We start from the raw sequence: 23227 nt of genomic DNA on the forward strand, positions 1-23227 counted from the left end.
CTCCCATAAAATTTCAAACCTGCCAAGTTCCTTTGTGGCTTGAATCATGTATCTACCAACCTGTTTAAGTCCAAAAAACACTAATTTTTTTACAACCATTCAAACTGTATATAGAGGTTGTTACACTTCAGCACATCTACTGGAATGGGCCTAGGTCATTGTGGCTTTGATTTGGCATAATAAAGATTTAGAGGTTTAGGCTCAGAGCTTTTATGGGCGCTGGCTAGGATGGTTAACGTTTTCAACTTGGTTTTATTGTATTTCATATATGGGCTATGTTGGTTAGTTAAGCCCTATTTGTTGTCAGTTGGACTTGGCTTAAAAGGCTCATGGCTTGCACTTAACTTTCCACAGGGTCTTCATGTGAGTATATATATACTCAAACGCTTGGACGAGTGTAAAGTAATCTGGAATGATATAGAAATTTATGTCTCTCCCCTATTTTCTCTCCATTTTCTTGGAGGAGCTCCCCTAGAAGAGAGCAAATTAGTGTTATCTTGTTTTAATACTTGAGGTGTGTTACAGAGGTGCACAAGAAGTTATGTAGCCACTACTTAACTCCTCTCAATGTTGGGTTGTGTGTGGGCCTGGTTTGAGAGCTGAAAAGCATAAAGTAGATCGTTCGCTAAATTGTTGCTCGACTTGGTGCTCGACCGAAACTCAGACAGAGAATTCGCTCGAGATGCACTTGACAGTTGGCTCGAGCGAAGCTCAAATAAAAAATTTGCTTGAGGTGTGTGCAATAGTGGACTCGAGCAAAGAAAAACCCTAGTATTCACTCGAGATTCGCTCAGAACGCGCTCAACACATTGCTCGAGCGAAGAACCCTAATTTTGCTGCCTTAGGATTTCTCATGTCAGGGTGTGTGTATATATATATATATATATATATATATATATATATATATATATATAAACATATGAAGGTTATTTCATGTTTGTAGATAAGATTGAAGTGAAGGAGAGGCAGACACCGTGTAAAGCTTTCTTGTGAGAGAAAAAAACTCCAATAGAGAAAATTGAGAATGAGTAAAGTGAAGCTTTTATAATTCACTTTAAATAAAATCTTCTCTAAATAAAATCTTCTACATCTCCTTAGATGTAGACAAGTTGCTTAACCACGTAAATATTGTGTTGTGTAATTGTGTGTGCTTGATTCCTGTATTTTCACATTTATTTCATTGTTTGTCTCGCTATCATTGTGAGTGTGGTTTTTTCACAATACTCAATACTCATTAAGTCAGGCCTTGGGCAGTATGAGATCTATATTTCAGCATCAATGACAAAGATTGAATTAGATCTTTCTTTGTCATCAATGCTCCAAGATGGAAAAGACAATAAGATTATGAGACATTTCTTTCTTTTTTATATAAGTAAAAGACTGTATTAATATAATAGGCATTATGAGACATTTCTTGAGCATTATAAAGTTAAGAAGGGAAAGGATGCAGGCAAAACTGAAATTACATCCAATCCCATTGTCCACTACAGTAATACATGTACATATACCCTCAAATGGTTTACCTAAAAAAATTCTTTGGTTCAGTTTCCTTTCTTTTTCTGTGGATACTGGCGGAATTAATTCTTCTCTGTACCGATGTGCTGTCCTCGGTCTTTCCAATCAAGGACAATATACAAGTTATAACAAAAATTACATAAATTGAAACTACAAATGAGGAGTTTGGCTTGCTACACCTCCACAATGAAACAGATGGCTCCAAGCTAACTGATGCAAACCCTTCTTGAGAACTTCGCCGTCTGTAAATAAGCAAAAGATAGAAATTTGCAGGATGAGTTCAAGGCTTACAGATGACAAGTAAGCAAATTCAAGACTCGTTTCCAGTAGATGCAAAAATTGCCCATATGAACAAGTAATTCTTCCATGATTAGTCCTATTTCTAAATAGTGAAGACCATAATCACGACTCATCAGCCCATTTTTCTTAAGAGGAACTACGGTGCAACCTACAGGAAATACTTCGAGAAGTTATTCATCTAACAAACTACTTAGAAAGGAGTCGCTCATATGCACAAAGCTTTAGGTCATCAAACAGGATTCATTGAGGAACTTAAATAGGGATAGCTCAGGACCCTCAATGCCCAGGAATGTGGGATATCTGCATCCTGTTTTTCATTTAACATACTGGTCATATTACCGGGAATGTTACATTCCAACATTTAGTAAAACCAATCTAATCCAGAATTTCAAAACAAAAACAAAAACAAAAGCCCTGTGATACGAGAGCTTGGTGCGAGAGATGGTGACCAGCCGATATGAGAGCTTCTGCTTGCTTTTAGAGATGGTTGCCAGTAGGCAGTGGCCATTGGATAGCCATCTGGAGAGTGGTGACTCGCCATTTGGCAAATGGATGGTGATTGGTGACATTTCAAACCTTGCACCCACACCCAAAAGTTTCCCCACCCCCTTTTACTTAATTTACATGTCCTTTTGAAAACATAGCTTCACCATTAATTGATTTCTCAATTCCAAAGAATTAAAGACATCCCGTTTTCTCAGTTCAATATCTTTCAGTTTTATGCTTTAATTTCTACTTTTCTGCATGCCTAATTGTCAAGTCAAGCTAAGAAGATATGATATGAAGTGCCAGTGAAACATACCCCAAGAAATCCTTAATGGAGTTCCATAAAGATGCCATGCGTTTGATCCGTGGGCTTGAAGCATGGGTTTCTTGGTTTCTACTTTTATGTTTATCAGAGTCACCTTGCAGTACTTCTGGAAAGAAAGAATGAAACAGGTTTAAAAATCTGGATTTCCAGCAGGATGTTCACCAATAATCTACTTCAATTGAAAAGTGGGTAATATAAGCAAATAGCTGACATTACCGGTTGTATTGGCAAAATCAGAATGGAGTCTGCTTGATGCCCTAAGTAAGGCCAATTTCTCAACAATTTGGCGTTCTGTATCACTGCCATTACCAAAGTTCATTTGGGTTTAAACATGTGTACAAGATAACAAAATAAAAATAGGATCACGCCAATGAAACTATCACCACATAGCTAAGCATCGTAATTCCATATTACCATGAAGATATTTTTAAGTTTAGCTTAAGCAATTAGTTTGCCAGATAGTCATCTGATATAGATGAGAGTGGGATTTTGTTTACATTCAGTTTAGCTTGTAGATGGTTTGACTAGAGTATTGGAGTATATGGTATCCTCTTTGTCAACGAAATAGCTTGGTCTCCATTGGGTACCTCTTTCAAGACTAGGTCTATGTGGGATTATGTGATTAAGAAGATTAAGCATCGTTTGGCTAGCTAGCTAGAGAATTTACTTGTCTAAAGGCAGTGAGATCACGTTGATCATGAGTACTCTGTCCACATTGCCTACATCTTTTCCATCCCTTTTCCCCCTCACTATTGTGGCCAATCAAATAGAGCAACTACAATGGGATTCTATATGAGGGGGTTAAGGCGAATAGTTCAAATTGCACCTAGTAAACTAGAAAATGTTTGCTCTCCGATCTGCGAGAGGTTTGGGAGTTTGAAACTTGCTTCTGTTTAATCAGACCCTTCTAGGGAAGTGGCTTCGGCATTACCAACATGAAGGGAGGTCTGGTGAAAAGCTATAGTGGACTTCAAATTTAGTAGTGCTTGAGGTGAATGGTGCCCTAACAAGGTATATGAGCCGCCTTGTTAAGTGGGATTGTGAAAAGATATCTGAAGAGGATGGAAAGTTTTTTTTTTTCCTATTCATACTAGATTTGAAGCAGGTGATGGCTCTAGGATCGGGTTCTAGCATGACTTTTGCATGGAGATAGAACCCTCAAGGAAGTTTTTCCAGAGATGTATTTGCACTTGTGCATGAGGTTTCAATGGCTAACCTATTGGAGTTCTCCGGAGGCTCCTCTGAGTGGAATGCTAGTTTTTTCAGATCAACACATGACTGGAGGTTGATGTCTTCACAGAGTTTTCCAGTCTCTCTTAGTCTACTAGATTACGTCTTAGATGTGCATATCAGACCCTTGGAACCCTTCCATGAAAGGGAAGCTCACTATTCGATCTTTCTATCAAGTCCTTGTACCTTTAGGATGACAACCCTTTTCCTTGGAAGAGTATTTGATGGGCTAAGGAGCCTCAAGAGCAGTTCTTTTTTTCGCTTAGAAAACCTACCTAGGGAAGATCGTCATCATGAATAACCTAGGGAAATGTCAAATCATTGTGACAGATTTGTATGTGCAAAAAGAGTGGGAATCTATAGACCACCTTTTACTCCATTGAAAATTGTTAAGAGTCTCGTGGAATGACTTTTTCAGTAGAGTTGGGTAAGTGTGGATTATGCCCAGAAGAAAAGTAGACCTTTTTCCAAATTGGAGAGGGTTATATGGCAGCCCTACAAATTGTAGCAATGTGGAATATGGCCCCTATCTGTCTACTTTGGTGTATTTGGAGGGAAAAAATGATAGAAAATTTGATGATTTAAACACACAAAGGAAAAGCTTAAACGTTTCTTTCTCAAATACTTCAATCCTTTGGGCGGCCACAATAGAGTTTCATGTGCTGAATTTTCATGCTTGCTTCTATCATTTTCTACTTCTAGTTAAAGTGTTTTTCTTGTATACATCCAATGTACTTGGTCTATGCTTTTGTGTTTTCTAATAATAAAATTCTCCATTACTTACAAAAAAAAAACAAGTTATATAAGAAGTAGACAGAAATATACTGTTAAAAGCTGACCAACTTAATCCACTGCATGGGAAAGAAGTATAAACAGCAAAATGGCACACACCTGACAGCTTTTGGGATCAGAACATTGACAATGAAGTGATGATCACCTCTCAGAGAAGGTTTATTGATGTTTGGAACCCCCATGCGTGAAATTTTAACTCTATCTCCAGGCTGAATACCGGAGGGAATTTGAAGCTCTTTCAAACCCTCAACAGTTTCTACCTGAAATCACGTTAAGATTTCTATGCAATTTATTTATTCATATTTTGAACCACACCAATATCACCGGCCATGGTGCTCTGGAGAATATTATAGCTCGTGCTTATCAGACACCCCACAATTCAAAGATGACAGAAGAAAGTAGGAAAAACAACATACAAGCCGGATAAAAATATTCAAGAAACTTAGGTGTGACTCTTGTATATGTCCCGTGTACTTGGCTTCGCCCATTATCAATAAAATACTTATTTACCGATAAAAAAAATATTCAAGAAACTGAAATGACAGAAGAATGTAGATAGAAAAAAAAGGGGAAATTACATTTTGCTCTACCGAATTGCCATCCATTTTTCTCTGTGGACCAAAAAGTACCAAAGGTCCAAAAGTTTCAATTGGTACCATACACTATGAAAACTGCAATGTGCACCCCCTGTCCATCTAAGGGATTAATTTGGAACTTAGGGTGCACAACAAAACCTATTGGTAGTTTAAGGTGCACATTGAAACTTTTCATAATTTAAGGTACAAATTGAAACATATTGGCAGTTATAGTGCAAGTGAACCCCTAGAGGTTGGCTCAAGTCGTAAAGGCCTTGGGCTTGGGGGTATGCTACCTCCAAGTCTACGGTTCAAATCCTCTTGGGTGCAAACAATCTCTAGGGGCCATCGGACTTGGGAATTTTCTCCTTGAATTGCCCGAGGTGCACTTGTGGGAAATTCCTTACTGAGGGCCTGTGCAACTCTAGTATTAGTCATTAGTCAGGACGCTGTTCCCGGACACCCAGTGCCAATAAAAAAAAAAAAAGAAAAAAAGAGTGCAATTTAGAATTGAACTCTTCAATTTGATTGCATTTTCAAAACAAGAACACAAGGCCAAGTTAGATACCGCTTAACCTGCTAAGTCAGACGTATTAAAGGTATTAGGTGGTCAATCATGTCACCAAGTTTGTTAGGGATGAAAAATCAAAGTGGAATTGCCTCTTGAATTATGCTTTTTTTTTTTTTTTTTCTATAACTGCCATAGAAACTAGTGAAACCTAAGATGGAATCCCATTTTGGTAGATCTTATTAGATTCACGATACTATTTCAAGTTGTTTCTGGACAAAGTGATCGACAATTCCAGCTTACCTTTCTAATCTCTTATTTATCTGGTGATGAAAGTTAAGTATAACAAAATCAACATAGAAAGGAAAACGTGAAGCAAAATATTAATCACATCAAATAATTTGTTAATAGAACTTAGTAGATGAATGGCAAAGAACAATAAAACCTCTCCACCTCTAACTGTAGGAGCTATTATTACCTTAACTACAGTCCCTAGTATTGCCTCAGTATAGTCAATATTAATTTTCGAGTAAAGCTGTAGACCTTCCCTCCAAATTCCACGCTTTTCATCTACATGGAGGACCAAATAGAGATCACCAACTACACCCCTGCCAAAAGGAAAAAAAGACAGACGAGTGAATCAAAGCTTAAACATCCCTCCCTGTCATGATACCTTATTTTTCTTTTATGTTAAAAATCTCTTATAAAGAAAAAAGTTATTGTCTATAAATCTTTTTGATAAGTACTTTATGTCATGTAAAGTGAAAAGCACAATACAAAACAAACATACCAGGACCTGTTTTGTTCCAACTTTTACAGCTCATTTTCCGTTCTCAGGTTCATTAAAACAGAAAAAAAAAGGTCCAAAAATGTGTTACCCGATGTGTTTCCTAAAACTGTTTCCAACTTTTACTTAACCAGTTTTTTTTTTTTTTTTTTTAATTGAGGGTAAAACAAAATGATCACAAACAAGATATTTCTAAATGATTTTCCTGTTCTCTAGTCACAATTTTAAAAAACTATTTTTGAGAACACAATCAAATAGCCCTGATAATGAGCATGTCATAACATGATAAAGGGGAAGAAGAAGAATGGAATGCCAGTTAGAGATAGTAGTAGTAGTGAAAATGGCATTAGTAGGATTTGAAAATTCAAGCTTCTAACCAATCTGGGCTCCACCAATTTCCATACAGAGTTTTGGTTGAATTACAAGGGGTGCTAGGCAACTAGCACCACTAGGTTTTAGACTCCCATAACAAATTAGTGAGTCAGCATTTTCTACTTCTGATTTTCTTTCTTCTTTCTTCTTTTTTTATCTTCAGCAATGCTGTTAAGCCTTTTGAGTCACAAACATCATAATCTAAGAAATCAAGTTATTTTTCACTACTCTAGTCCATTGTTCACAAACTCTAACCTCTGTACACTTTCATATTCTTCAGAATCCTCAAAAGAGAAAAATTACCACTATAATATTCGGGCTTGAGTATAAGAGATGATGAATGGGATCTCATATTATCTGGGAGGAGAAGTTCCTGCCCTTTATAATGATTACAAAGGTTTTAATTGTAACATTAATTCGTCTTTTTGAAGTATGACCCAAATTGGGTTAAGGCTGTCCTTGGGTCGTTACAAAGAGTATCAGAGCTAATCCCAACCAAAAGTGTGGGACTTGAGCCGTGCCACCAATAATGTAATGGTCTGACGAGAATGTTAGGAATTTGAAGGGGAAGAGTATATGCCGTACATTGAGTATAAGAAGTGGTGAATGGGGGATCCCACATTGCCAGTAAGTTCTTGCCCTTTATAATGATTCCAATGGCTTCAATTGTAATTTGGACTAGTCCTTTTGGAGTATAGGCCTAGATATGGCTTAGGTTTTCCTTTGTCATTAGAATCACTGTACATAAATTTCATCATACTTTTTTGCCCCTAATTTTAGGCCACTAAGCAGCTCAAATTTTACAATATAGTTGATCTATATTGTATCCACCCCCTCATGGACTTAAAAAATACTTCAGTAAGAAATTATTAGCAATTTAAAACCATACAATGGACCAAAATGAAATGAGGACAATAATCAGTAGTAAGCCAAAGTTATGCCCCTTAAGGCATGCTTCATTTTCACTCTTTTACTTCTTCCATATCCTTTCTCTGATTAATCTTTCTCAGTTTCTGGAGCTGTTGGCACCAAATAGAAACAGAAAGAGCCAATTTCTAGAATCACTTGGCAAAACTCTGATTATTCAATTTAAAGATTACATTAGTAAAACTCAATTTAAAAAAAAAAAAAAACTGGAATTGATAGCAAACCTGTTCTTATTGGCATTCCCTTCACCTGGAATTTTCATTGTTGCACCATCACTAACGCCAGGTGGGATGACCACTTTCATGTTTCGCTTTGACCGCACTTGACCACTGCCACCACACCTTCGGCAGTGATCAGTGATTATCTTGCCATCACCACCACACTTGAAGCAAGTTGATACCTAAAAAGTTGTATAATAACATCCATGCAGCAAATCAAACAAGGGAAGTGAAATCTAAAAGGAAAGATGTAAGGAGAAAGATTATATGGTCAGCCCATCCTTTGTGCCCATAATTGATAATATTAGCTCAAACAAAAGTTGTTCCACATAAGAGAAAAGTTGAGTTACAACAAAGAAGATTAAGAAAATAAGCTGCATTCATTTAGCTATTTGACTATGACACAGGTTTGTAACAGTGTAGCAGAAGTTAATTCATGGACAAATATGTGGATGCATCCACCATATGCTTTCAAGGATCATTTATGAGAATTATAGGGTCTTTTCACAATCCCGACTCGATACAAATGATTTTTATATTCCATTTTTTTCTTTTTCATGTTGAAAAGTATCGCATTGTGGGATTATGTATGTAACATTATTTATAAGCATTGAAAGGACCAAGGACTGGGATTTCCCTATTGGAGTGAATAGCGTGAAAGTAAGATACTCCAATTAAATAAAAGCTGAAAGAGTGAATGAATAAACATCATGTGAATTTGATATACAAATGACAAAAAAAAAAAAAAAAAATCTGTTTTTACTCTTTACTCAGAGTAGAACTAGAGCATAATATAACAAAATTGAAAATTGCATTTCAATTGGAACTTGGTTATTCAACTGAAATTCTTGTTATATCCTCCCCCTGGGACTGTCTCACAATATTCATTCATGCATAAAGTGAATATTGAATGAATACCTCACGGACAGAAAAAAGCATGCCATAAGTTTGATGCACCGTGATAAATACTAGGTGAGTCATTATTTTGAGAGTTGATACCAGGCTAGAAGTTTTCCGCAAGCTTCAAAGACAAAAGATTATGCATTTGATAGATGATTAACTTGTATGCTCATCCACTCTATATGTCATCACCAATATGTTCTAAAAGGCCATATTACCTGCGACATTATTCCAAATGGCGTTTCCTGACTTTTCATTACCCCTCCTCTACCTCCACACTGAGAACATGATTGAATGGAACTACTAGATTTTGCTCCTGTCCCGTCACACTTATCACATGTCTCAGAACAAGGAACTTCTATTTCACGCCGCCCACCGAAAATTGATTCCTCAAAGCTCATATAAAGGTCATGCCTATAATAAAAGGAATTAGTTTAAGCATTCAAATAAAGATTATGAATATGACGAAATAAATTCTCAAATATTCATGATCATAACGATACAAAATATGCATCGGAATTAATTCCAACACTATTCCAAAAGATGGTTGGCAACTGTAAAAGGCGAAACCAGCAATTCACATACAGGCATTTCACATGCAAAAAGTTAAGGCTGCATCTGTCAGAAAAAAAAAAAAAAAAAAAGAAGGAAAAAAAGGAAGAAGAAGCTAAAGGAAACAATTTCATCTGAAAGACATAGGAGTAGAGTTTTAGTATATAAGTGCAATGGACTTCCTTTTCTCTTAACTGACTGATCTTGATACTGAGTGCAGGGACTACATTTATAGCTTCAATAGCAACTAATATTTTGCAGATAAATAGTTACCGAATATCAAGAGCCTGGTTTTGCTTGTTTCTCAGGTTAAAATTGATGCCTCCCAGATCATCCATTCCTCCAAAAAGCCCATCTGACCCACCGAAGAATGCACTAAATACTTCAGATGGATCCACCTAAAAATTTAATAATGAAATGAAACAAGAAAAGATGCATAAGGAAGTTACTTGGAATGAGCACCCCACCCCCGTAAGAAAATATAAATACACACAAAAACTCCACTAAAATAAATTCAGAAGTGAACAAATATAAAAGTAATTTGGCTTTTTGGACATTTTGGAAAAAGGTAAAGTTGGTTATGAACCTACCCCGGTGAACCACTGCTTGAACCACCATTTTCTGCCTGTAAACCTGCCTCACCAAAGCGATCATATAAAGATCGTTTCTCATCATCTGATAGGACCTACACAGATACTTTATTACCTAATGAAATAAAACTTAAGTGCAGAAAGATAATTGAGCTGCATATAAAATCATTGAATTTCCAACAAACAAATCTTCAATCTACTTGATTTAACATCAAGCCATACATCCCCGAAGATGAAAATTTACTGAAACTAACACATGAAGCACAATTTTAGTCTAACATAATCAAAGAATGATGAATGGAAGGATGAAGAAAAAATAATTCCAAAACAAATGTCAAAGAATCCAACTAACCACTTCATTAGGTACAAAAAGTTAGTTCTGGAATGAGCAAATATAAATGATTACAAACAAAGCAGAATGTTGGGAGAAGGAATACCTCATACGCAGCACTTATCTCTTTAAACTTCTCTTCTGCCCCAGGACCCTTATTAAGATCTGGATGGTACTGTTCCATAGAAGGAGATATCAGTTTCCCAATAAAATATAACTTGAAAATAAGTGAACTGAGAACTAGACCAACCCGGATTAATTGTTTAGAGCTGGTGCAACGATACATGAAGCATAATTTTTTACGATTATTTATAAACCATCATAACAAATTATTGAAAAATTTCAGCTTTTCTATGGGCAGCAGCATAGGAAGGTGGTTGCCTTCTGTAGACATAAATAACAACATAGGTATGAGAAGAACTAGCAAATCTCAACACTAAATTGATTTCCTTATTTAAAGACGAAATAAATACAAATGCGGGAAATTCTATACCAACGACCTGAGCAGGAGAACAAGATTAGTAATTAAATTTGTTACGGTGAAATTTCATGGAACGCTCTAGAAAGAAAAGGAGAATATTCATAGAGCTTATGGATTCCAAATATGAGTTGACGAAAATCCTTTTTAAATACTACATTATGCATCTGCTATATGTATTTGGCATGTTCGCAAGAACAATAAATTAAACGACAAACTGACACGAACTACTACATGTTTCCAATCACTGACCCAAGGACATTGGCGTGGCACCAAGTTGTGAAATTACGTTTCTAACATTTTCTCAGCAACCAAACAGACCAATAACAAAGTTTACTGCCAAAGTTAATAAATTTACTACAAAAAAAATCACAAACCTTACGAGCGAGCTTTCTGTAAGCGCTCTTGATTTCCTGCAAAGAGGCATTGCGACCTACGCTCAAAGTGGAGTAATAATCGGTCCCAGTGGCCTTGATTGAAGCGCAACATGATCTCCTCCGGGAGAAACCAAAACCGGGGTTCGAAATTCCATAATTTCTGTTGAAGAACCCGCAAGCACTGGAGCTCACACACAAACGGATAAGAGTAGGGGAGGGATTAAAGGAATTGGGCCAAACCGCAAAGCTGGGAATTCGAGGGAAGTTGGAGATGGGGTTTATGAGATTGGCATAAGAAGAAGAAGAAGAAGAAGAGGAGGAGGGAGTGAGGGTCATGGGCATGGTTGAAGCTCGGGGTTGGACTGTAAGAAGATAATCTGCAGGGGTTAAGAATCTTCAGTATCGGGGGCTGTGGTTTTGGAGGGGTTATGGTGGGGTTTTAGGTTCTCTTTGACTAATAATTTCTTTTATCTTGTTTTTCTCTTTTCTTTATATAAATATATATATATATATATATAATTTCTTCAAAACATTTACAGGAAAACAAAATTTTATAAAATGACGTAATTTTTATGTAATATATTATATTTATTTTATAATAAAAATAATTTTAAAATTTAATATACAAAATATTAAGATACGTTGATTTGTAAATTTATTATTAAAAAATATATTTATAGTTAGAGCATTTCACTAATTTCTTTAAAGTTAGACAATGATTTTTTTTTTTGTTTAAATCCCAAACTCCAATTTTATTTTGTTTTATTATTATTTTGTTCCAATTGAAGTCAAGTTTTTAGGGTAATGAAGTTAGGAGAGAGGGACTTCACTTTCCATAATTGCATCGGTGCTCTTTTGTTGGCGTAGATGGCTTTTATCGAGCTATTCCAATGCAAAGGATACCGGAGTTTGAAGTCTTAAAACTCATCATTCTAAGAGTGTATTGGACTAATCAAATGCCAGTCAGTGAAATTCTAAGCTACAATAAATAGAAAGGAAAGTTTAAACTTGGCTAGTCATTGTTCACAGATCAAACCCATATTTAATTTCTAAACTTTTAATTAACATATGATTAGTAAAGCGGCAAAATATGAAAAAAAAATTCAAAAAATTATTATTAAAAATATAATATTATAATATTATAATATAATAGAATATTGCTTTGACAACCACTTTTGCTGCAGCCAATTATGGGAACAAACAATTTATTTATCGTATTATTTAAAAATTTTTTCACCACACATCATTTACATAATATAATTTAATTTGTAAAATTTAAATTTTAAAATTTATTTTTTAAATAAAATTATATAGACAGGTAGTGTGCGGTATAAAGACGTTCAAATATAATTATCCTTCATTAGTAGTGTAATTATATTGCCCATTAAAAAAATCTCGTTAGAAAAATGAATTTAATTTTTAAATCACTTCAATGTTTAAAAGTGATTTGTAAATTTTTGGTTTCTTTCTGCCTCTTTTCATCTCCAAATTACTTTATCGCTTCTAAAAAAATATAAAAAAAAAATGATATTGTGAAAAAATAGATAAATTGTATAGTATATTTGGGATATATTTAGATTTAAGATAAGATTCTAAATAGTAGAGATATGCTTGAAAAAGGTTATAAAATCTTTTTAAGTTGAAATTTTGAAATGTTTGACGTACAATAAAAATAAAAAATAACTTATAAAAGAAAATAAAAAAAGTTTGATGGCTTTTGCTGAAGCCGCCGGCTTGGCCATCTAACATAATACAACATGTATGCATGATTAGATCTATATCTCTCTTCTTATTTAAGATTATTCGTCTGGATTCTAGACTGGACATTCAGGTATATCTGGCCAGGAACCCAGGTTTCAAACGAGCAGGGTTCTGGATTGGGTTAGCCTAGGTTATGACCCGGGCTAGAACTCGGATGAAACCGAATTTTTTGAAATTTTAAAATCTAGGTTTCGAATTGTACCCTGTCTTTTTTTTTTTTTTTTTTTTTAATTATTAACAAAAGTCTATGATTAAATGTTTTTCAAAAAAAAAAAGTAATGTTAAAAAGCGTAATATTTTTTTTTTAATCTAAAAGCTTATATTTCAAGAAATCATGTTGAAAAGCATAATAGCATTGAACATTGTCCATAATAATAAAAATAAATCAAAATAGAAAATTAAATTTTATGTAAAAAATAAGTAAAGTTAGAAACTAATTACCTTTTCAACTAAATACATGTAAAAGGAAATATATACAATATTCATCATATACAATGCAAGCAACACAATGCAATCTACTATATATTACATTATTTGGTATTTATACATTATATTACAAAACACAAAATAATATATGAATTACAAAACACAACTTTGGAAGAAGATTATTAGATAAGTGTGAGAGAAAACACATTATCTAACGAAGATTGATGGATCTCTGTCCCCTCTACTTCAAATATCTTCCCGGTATTGTTGTTGTGGTTAATTTGCAAGATATTGATGTAGATGAACATCTGCAGACATGTGGTAGGGCATCAGTGGTAGACTTTGCAGTTTTTTGAATCTCCTAAAATCACAAAACCATATTACTTAGCAAGGAAAATAAAAATAAAAATATTTTGCAAGTGCATACTCACAAGAAAAATAAAATAAAGAAGTGAAAGTTAACCACAAATGATTTAGTTCAACTAGTGCAGGAGACTCTGATTCTAATCTCAAGTAGTTTTAATAAAGAACCCAGATTCATGTCAGGAAAACCACTGCAGTTTCAATCTTGGAACCATTACATATTAGAGGAAGCGGAGTTATCGTTCATACTCCTCCATGCAGTGACTCTTCATTCTTAATCTTGAAACCCTTAAAGAATATTGAGGATTAAAAACTTGCCCATTTAGTGTGCACCGACTTGTTAGATCAAACATGAACAAAATTTCCATAGAGTCCTTACAAGTAGCAGGAATGTGATCCCTAAACTTCTTACCACCTACAAGCATATAATGATGAAAAATAAACAAATGGGTCAGATGCCATTATATTCTATTTTATTTCAGTCATTGAGTACATGTCAGACATAGAAACACAAACATATAAAACATTGATGTCTGGTTATCTCCGTAACTCATTCAAACAAATCAAAAAACCATGAGCAAAACAGTCCCAGATAAACTACTTAGGCAAAGGTGGAAGTAAATAAGAAAATACAATCTTAGAGCTAATATTAAAGTAGATTTCAAGTTTTTCTTTTTCTTTTTCTTGGACAAAAATAGTTGAACCCTTGAATTTACACACAAGTATCGTAAACAAAATGTTTAACCAGCCACAGTATAACACAAGCCAAAGTAGAATGCGATAGAATCATATTAAAAAAAATATCCTAGAAACCAGATGAGTAATTCCATAGATTTTGGCAAAGATGTGGAACATCATGACAAGAAAGAAACCTCAATATAAAAAGCGTTTGCAGAAGATGTTGAGTACTGTAGAGTCTAGTCCACACCGCTCAAGCGGAGTAGTGATAGAGACTTTGCACAAAGCTTGATTGATAGTGAGCTTGAACAGATGCGATACAGAGAGTTCGCTCAATACTTGCTCTATATGCCGCTCAAGTAGAGTTCAAGTTAGAAAGTTCGCTCGTGAGCCGCTCGACACATGGCTCAAGCAATTGATAGGGAACAAGTTCCATCGATGCGCGCTCGACACGCTGCTCGAGCGTACATCGCTTTTGATGAAGTTTTAGGGTTTCCGCCATGTACCTTATATATTTGTATTTTGTGTTACTGTAGTTGTACAGTTCGTGCACAGTAGTCGCCCCACTATTGTATTGTGATTCCTCAAGTAATAAAAATCATCTGTAGCTCTCGTGAACGTATGCAAGTTGCCGAATCACATAAATCTTGTGTCGTGTGATTGTTTGATTGTTCTTTTCGCGTTTACTTTTAATTATTGTCATCGTTTTTTACAATAATTTGTATCAAGAGCCAATGTTCAGATATGAGGAAAAATGATGGCTAGAGAAGAAGTAAAGGTATTTAGGATCGAGAAGTTTGATGACCGAGAAGTTTGATGACACAGATGATAGGTATTGGAGGATATAGATAGAGGACTACCTCTATGGGAATAGACTTTATCTTCCGTTGTTGGAGAAGAAGTCGAAGGGCATAGAAGAAGCTAATTGGAACCTATTGGATTGACAGGTTTTGGGGGTTATTTGACTGACCTTGTCGAGATCCGCTGCACACAACGTCATCAAGGAGAAGATGAATGCGGATCTCATGGCGGCTTTGTCAGGTATGTATGAAAAGCCGTCAGCGAATAACAATGTACACTTGATGAAAAAGTTATTTAATTTGAAGATAGCAGAAGGTATGTCTGTTGCACAGCATTTGAATGATTTTAATATTATCACAAATCAATTGTTATCTGTTAAAATTAAGTTTGATGATGAGATACGTGCACTGATAATGTTGGCTTCACTACCAAACAGTTGGGAAGCCATGAGAATGCTGTTAGTAATTCTGTTGGTAAAAAAAAGTTGAAATATGATGATATAAGTGATTTGATTTTGGCTGAGGAGGTACGCAGGAGGGATTCAGGCAAGACCTCGGGTTCGAATTTAACACTGAATGTTGATTCTCGAGAGATATCACAAGATAAGAACTCAAATAGAGGCATATCAAAATCAAAGAATAGGGACAAAAGCAAGTCAAGGCCTGGGCAACAGGCAACTTGCTGGAATTGTAACAAGGCTGGTCACATAAAGAAGAATTACAAAAATTCGAAGAAGACGGAGAATGATAGTGCTAATGTGGTTACTGAAGAAGTACAAGATGCACTATTGTGTCTCATAGTCCAGTTGATGACTGGATACTGGATTCAGGGGCTTGTTTCACACATCTTTCCATCGTGAAATAATGTAGAACTATGTTGCTAGTGATTTTAGGAAGGTTTACCTGGATGATGGAGAGGCATTGAATGTGGTGGGAATGAGAGACATTGATATTGTACTCCCTAACAAGAATAAGTGGACCTTAAAGAATGTTAGACACATTCCTGAGTTGAAGAAGAACCTCATATGTGTTGGGCAACTCGATGATTGTGGCAATTCAGTAGTATTTTTAGATAGCACCTAGAAGGTCACTAAAGAGGCATTGGTACTAGCTCGGGGTAAGAAAACCGGTACTCTTTGTATGACTACTGGTTTGAATAATATTGTTGTTACTACCGTTGCAAAGAGCACAACAGATTTGTGGCATTATAGGTTTGGCCATATGAGTCAGAAGGGCATGAAAGAACTAATGTCTAAAGGCAAGCTACCAGAACTGAAGTCAATTGATCTCAGTATGTGTGAGAGTTATATTTTGGGGAAGCAGAAAAATGTCAGTTTCTTGAAGAGTGGCAAAACACTGAAAATAGGAAAGTTGGATCTTGTACACACAGACTTGTGAGGACCTTCTCTAGTGGCATCTCTTGGAGGTTCTCGGTACTACGTCACATTCATTGATGACCATAGCAGGAAGGTATGAGTTTATTTTTTGAAGTATAAATCTGATGTATTTAATGTGTTCAAAAATTGGAAGGCTTTAGTTGAGACATAGACAGACTTAACGCTGAAATGCTTAAGGTCTGACAATGGTGGTGAGTACATTGATGGATGGTTCAAAGAGTACTGTGCACTCAGGGTATTAGAATGGAGAAGACCATTACTGGGACACCACAGCAAAATGGAATTGTTGAACGTATGAACAAAACCATTAATGAGCGTGCTAGAAGCATGAGACTACATGCTGGATTACCACCTACATTCTGGGCAAACGCAATCAGCACTGCCGTCTACCTGATAAACAGAAGGTCATCAGTTCCATTGGAGTGTGGACTGCCTAAGGAGGCTTGGAGCGGGAAAGAGGTCAAATTTTCTCACCTTAAAACTTTTTGTTGTCTTTTTTATGTTCATGTTGATTCTGATGCTCATAGTAATTGAGGCTAAGTCAAAGAAATGCTATTTCATTGTTGACCAATGAATTATCATCAAGATGGTTTTGTACAAAGGAGAAGAGAAAATACTATATTTGAAAGCTTAAGAAAGGCGTAGTCTCAAAATGTTGAAAGGAATCTTAAAACCTGGTCCTTGCTCGGCTAAACCTGCAAAAGAACACAGATCAAATATGTGCTATGCTACTTCTATAAAATCAATAGGCAACACAGAACAAAATAGACCCAAATAAAAATCCCGCGTTTAAAACAAAGAGAGCAGATCTAGCAAAAGAACTGCATATACTTATATCCAGAACATATTTGTTCAAAGATAAGCACCCCTAATTCTTTTCCACATGTTCACAGATTACCATAAAACACACTGTCAAAAAACACATATTTGGAAGTGCAAAGCTAGGGTTTCGGGGATATTTCCCAAAAAAGGAAAAACGAACCTTCGGTTGTCAAGAAGAGATTTCCTAGTCTCTAGTCCCAGTCTTCAAAAAAGCTCCCACTCGTTCCCAGTCTGTTGCTTCGAGAGAAGAAACGTTGTCTCTGGATCCAACCTCTCGATCTCAATGTGGGTTTCCTCCTTCATCGAATACTACTGTAGAACAAAACAGAGGGTGTTGAAGACGACGACTCGAGGCAACGGAGCTTCGATCGGCAGAGGAGGCTAAGGTGTGGAAGGGAGAGAGAGAGAGAGAGAGAGAGAGAGAATGTTTTGGCATAAACTGCAAAGAGAGAGAAAGAGAGAGAGATCTGGAGTGAATCGCTTTGACTTTTAGGTAAAGGGTTTTGAATATTAGCATCAAAATGACGATATGACAACCTTTTTTTAAATAACCAGGGTACCAGGTTTTACAACATGGGTTCCGATCCGAGTTTGATCCTTAGCCAGAACTCGAAATTGGAACCCGGTTATCCCGGTGGGCCGGGAAAAAATCCAGCTTGAATGAACAGTCCTATTCTTTTTCTACAAAGAGAGAATTTTGTAGAATTATTAGAACTCACGACCTCTGTAAGAAAGGGGCACCCATAGTGGGCACCCATTTATCTCCTCTTGGGAGTTTATGAAGTGACTCTTAAGCCACTTTATGAGATTTGATGGCTGATCCTTAATGGCCAACTAGGGGGTTACACTAGAGAGACATAGTCTCTCCCCCTCTTTGGATGATACACTTGGAAAAATAAGCTTTCTCTCTCAAATGGTTCTCTCTAGTCACGGCATCTAGGCTGTGGAACGTGTGTGTTGCTCTGGTATTATCATGTAGCACACTCCACCATCGATGTGAAAATCATGGACGAACAACGAAGCTGGAAAATCCGTGGAACAACTGTACTGGATCTATGATTTACCAAAGAGGTAATATCGCTTCCGCTATGTACATTCTGATCTAGTATTTCTAACATTGGTATCAGAGCACTCTGATCGGTTGTTCCCTTTACGGAATATCTTTTCTATGATGTGAATTTTTATTCCAATGTTATGTAACATGGCTGCCGAGGTTGGCCGGTGGTAGCGCTGCTGTGGAATGGTTGCAACCACCCCCTCAAATCAACAAGGAACCGTGCACGTGGAGTTTAGATGATTTAGACGCTGTGTCGTGTGATGCAAGAGGCAGCGGCGCTCATTGAATGGGTGATGCGTTGTGTTCATTGCTTCGATAGTGCATCCACCACAGGTGATGGGTTTCCATCGTGCCATTGTTGAGCAGTTGCAGCTCTGTGCAAGTGGGCAGTCAGATCTGTTTTAACATGGAGGTGTGATGAGCACCTAGTTGCGACTAGAACTATCATCCAGGGTAGGGCTCATGGTACGATGCGCACCCATGCCATGCTGACCTACGAGCACCAGTCCAACACAATGCTGCACTGGTTGTTGGGCGATGAGAAACGCCACTCATGGCGCTGCGCTGACGGAGATGTTGCGCACCAGTAGTGGTGCTGCCCAACCAGCAGTGCCACGCGACAAGAATCGCCACAATAGGTTCTGCGTCACAAGCAGCGTCGTGGGTACAACCCACCTGCACTCGGGTGCAGTAATCACCCATGCAGTAGACACGATGCGTTGCACCGTGTTTAGCTCTAGGTTGCATGCACTATAGAGTGCGGCGCACGCTTTCGATGGAGGCACAGTCCTCTGCTGCGTGCAGAGCAGCGCGCACAGTGCCACGGTGCGCGAGCCGCTGATAACTAGTGGCTGAACGAGTATCGTTGTGCCAACATGCGGCAGCAAGTAGTTACAAGATGTGGCATCGGTTACATTCTTCCGTTTCAAGAACTGTAATTGTTGGGTGGAGGAGGAAGATGAACAGTGCCCTTATGTGTTGGATGAAGACGCACTGTGGACTATTTACTTTTAAAAACATATAGGCTTGGGCTTGGCTTGTTTTAAAAACACTTTCGGCTATTATATTTTTTTTTGTTTGGACTAAAATGTTTTTTTTTTTTGCAATAAACAGATTGTTTTAAGTCAGGCCCATATTATGTTCTTGTATTTAAAATGCTTCAGTCTATTATTTAAAAAAAAAAAGAAAAAAGAAAGGGCCATTGGGTGATTTGGGCTTGCACAGCAGCTGGGCGCCCATGAGGAAGCGGCCCATTGGCTGTCCAAAATTCAGTGGCACAAGTTTTTATTTTTTGTGCAAAATGCTTGGGTGGTGATTTGAACTCAAGCTCGCACACAAGAACAATTAGCTTAACCATTTGGGCTAGAGTTTATTACTAGTAAGTTTGCTGATTTTATTTATTTATTCAGCATGTAATTGTGGCATAAAATATTTTTTTTTTTGAAATATATTTTTTGCATGTGCTTATTGAATACATGCATGCCATGATATTATGATGTCATATTTTATCGCATTTATTAGTCATTTTAATTTATGTCATAAATTGCCTAGATTATTATTTTTGGTGAATAATAATTATCTGAATCAAATGTGATGTGATTATTTTGTACATGTATTGTGATTACATGTAATTGCATAAACTTATTTTATCACTTGTATTGTTAGACTATTTTTTAAGAATTAGTCTACAGTTTTTTAAAATGTGATAAACTAGAAGATTAAGTAGCCCGAGTTTGATTATTCCATAATTATGATTAGCTTAAATTGATTTATTCGATCTAAGAATAAATTATTTTTACATGAGACTAACTCGGTACATTACTTATCCTAGTGGGAGGATGGTTGAGATTGATTTGGAATTAATCTCCTATACGATATAAATTTGTGCAAAAATTAAGTTAGAAATTAATAATTAAGCATTGAGGCGCAAAAGATGATTAGGAAGCATAGCGAATTTTCGATCTTGCGACATGTATTAATTATTTTTGTTCTGACTTAGATTAATGTGGCAAATTTCTTATATGTGTGTGCAATTAGATGCGCATAGTTTAGTAACTTTGAGATAACCATGAAGAAATCCTAGAGATTATTTATATGACTTAATCGTCGCATTAATCTCCTCCATGAGCAGTAGTTAGAAACAAATAAAGATTACTATGAGTGTCAGATTGTCTTATACCATCATTATTGTGAAATCTCTAAAAGGTATAGAGTAAAATTAGAAGTGCGCGTAGGATGCATGCACTATAATTTTTTATAGAAGTTGATAGGATCAACTGTCAAATAGACCTAAACCACTATTTTGCCTTTGAATTTTGTGGGTAATAATAGAAGTTGAGTGTTGTTTTGTAACGCAAAGATTAATTGCTCCCATATTTGAGGTTGAGCATTATAATCTTAAAGCAACTTAGATTAACTCACAGATAAGCATATACTCTCTAAAACTTGCTAGTATGTCTAGCAAGAAAGTAAGTTAAAATCTGAATGTGCAAGAGTGTCGAGGACATTCTTGATTGGCAAATACATTTTAAAAGGTTTTATCAGTGCACCTCTATGTGGTATTAGCACTGGTAATCTTGTTCAAGTTTTTTTTCTCTCTAGCGAGAACAAATAGATTCTTGCAGATATATAAACTTTGGAGCACCCATTAAGAGTAATACTAAACAAACTTGGAGGTTTGCATGGTAAGTGTGGCAAAAAGTCTAAATAATTAGATATGACTTATCTAAGCTTAAAAATTTTGCTCGTGGTTGCACTGATGCAAGATAGGTTTTAGGCTAAAAATTTCTTGCAAAGTTTTTTTATTTTCTCTCCTATAGTGGATTGGAGAATATGAAAAATATTGAGTATGCAAGAAATAAGGATATATCGCTAGTTAGCAGCTAAAACGTCACATACTGTATTTATTGCTCAAAACGATGTTTTTATTAGCGCTTTTAATGCGATATTAAAGAAGTCTAGACCTAATTTGATTTAAGACTTATTGAAAGTAGTGATGTTAGTGAGAATTCCTAGAGGTTTAGAAGTTAGATGGTTACTCATTGACTCAGTAATATTATTTCTCGGGTGGGGAAATGATATACTTAAATATGCTATGGAGGCATAAGATGATGGGTGTGAAGCTTGAAAAATTGAAATTTTTCTCGCTAATAAGATCTCTCTCCTTGGTTTAGAAGAGTCAAGGAGAAAAGGCATTATGAGCATTTTCTATGTGAAAGTTCCTATGCATACACGCTAAGGACTTTGATAATAAATATATTGTTTCATCATATAAATGCGATCTAAAAGTTCTTTTATGAAAATATATTTTTCAGTTAAAATTTTTTCAAAATCGCAATCGTATGAGTTATATGATGAGAACAATTATCTCACAGTTTATTGACTTGCTGAGAATTATGCTATAAATGAATTATGACGTAAAGCAGTTGTTATATCACACTTGGGTTGATGAAATATGGGGTTACAGCCTTAATTCTGATATGTCGTCCTTAGATCGAGTTCATTCGCTTTTGAGAAAGGCTGAGTGATTATTTTATGCAAACGTGAATTCCATTAAAAATCGAGAGGATCTAAGTTTGATCATTTTTTGGTTGAGTCAAGAAAATTACTCGTATTTTCAGCGAGGGTGGGGAATTGTGGATTTTTGTAACACTTATTTTTGGAAAGAACGTTTTCATCATGTTTCATTCCACATTACCTTAACCTTAATATTTTCAATTTTTTTTTATATAAGATCACCGAAAATAGTGGGAGTATATCTTTGAGTTAAGGTGTACCATTAGTGATAGTGACTCCTAAAAGTTATAGAATATAATGATCCTCTTAAATAGCATGGTAGGTTTGTATCAATATTCTCTCGTCGTTTAGAGACTAGAAGATAATATTTGTAATATGGTTCCGTTAAAGGTATTGAATTCACATAGTAGGAATCCCAACATAGAATCTTAGATTTGCTTCACTTATATGATTCAACTTGGGGTTGTTGATCTAATTGACAAAGGAAAAGTGGAGTTGATAGAGGTATAAATCCATCTCTTGGCACTAATTGAGTTGCATTTATATCACATATTTATTGAAACTTTTGTTGAATTTGTTAAATAGCTGATTCTCATAGGAGAATTAGATGGTTAGCTTTTGTAATGTTTAGACATGAAGTACTTTGAGCGCATGATTGTTGTTAGTACTATTTTGGTACTGAAAGCGAATGAATGATGCTGGTGCTGTTTATATGCGGCCTAAACAAACCATCTATTCAAAGATACCCAATGTACCTAATCCTTTTTTTTTTTATTAAACGACCTATTGAATAAAATGTGGTTTTTTAAATGTTGTTGACAATATTAGAAAAATGTCATCATAAGAGATATTGCGAATTAGTTGTCTTAAATAATTAATTGTCGCCTAATAAGAGGTTTTCCATACTACGAGGTTATGGACATGAATTTGTGAAAAGAAGCTCAGACTTCATGTCTTGTGAAAAGAAGCTCAGACTTCTGTTGACAATATGAGGAAAACAGTTTCTATGAGCTCTTGTTTAAAATCTATAGACAATTAATGAGATGGAAAATACAAAAGAATCTAGTTTTACCTATACTATTTGGTGTTTCCATTATGGTTTGCTCATGGGAGTTAGAGGTTAAGATCTTGTTAGAGGGTAAAT

The 23227-nt window shown here is 35.8% G+C and overlaps 1 protein-coding gene across 1 annotated transcript; it reads right to left on the bottom strand.

The window, feature by feature from the left end:
* Window positions 1-1445: 1445 nt before the first annotated feature.
* LOC121243438 (chaperone protein DnaJ) lies at window positions 1446-11696 on the bottom strand. The gene is made up of 11 exons (XM_041141556.1): window positions 11264-11696; window positions 10515-10583; window positions 10077-10172; window positions 9761-9885; window positions 9154-9349; window positions 8042-8217; window positions 6210-6339; window positions 4748-4908; window positions 2843-2925; window positions 2618-2732; window positions 1446-1757 (listed from the first exon to the last, which is right to left on the bottom strand). The coding sequence occupies exons 1-11, from the start codon at window positions 11603-11605 to the stop codon at window positions 1520-1522; spliced, it is 1731 nt and encodes a 576-aa protein (XP_040997490.1). The 5' UTR covers window positions 11606-11696; the 3' UTR covers window positions 1446-1519.
* Window positions 11697-23227: the final 11531 nt, after the last annotated feature.

The sequence above is a fragment of the Juglans microcarpa x Juglans regia genome, chromosome 8D, assembly GCF_004785595.1.
Source record: "Juglans microcarpa x Juglans regia isolate MS1-56 chromosome 8D, Jm3101_v1.0, whole genome shotgun sequence".
Lineage (NCBI taxonomy): Eukaryota > Viridiplantae > Streptophyta > Magnoliopsida > Fagales > Juglandaceae > Juglans > Juglans microcarpa x Juglans regia.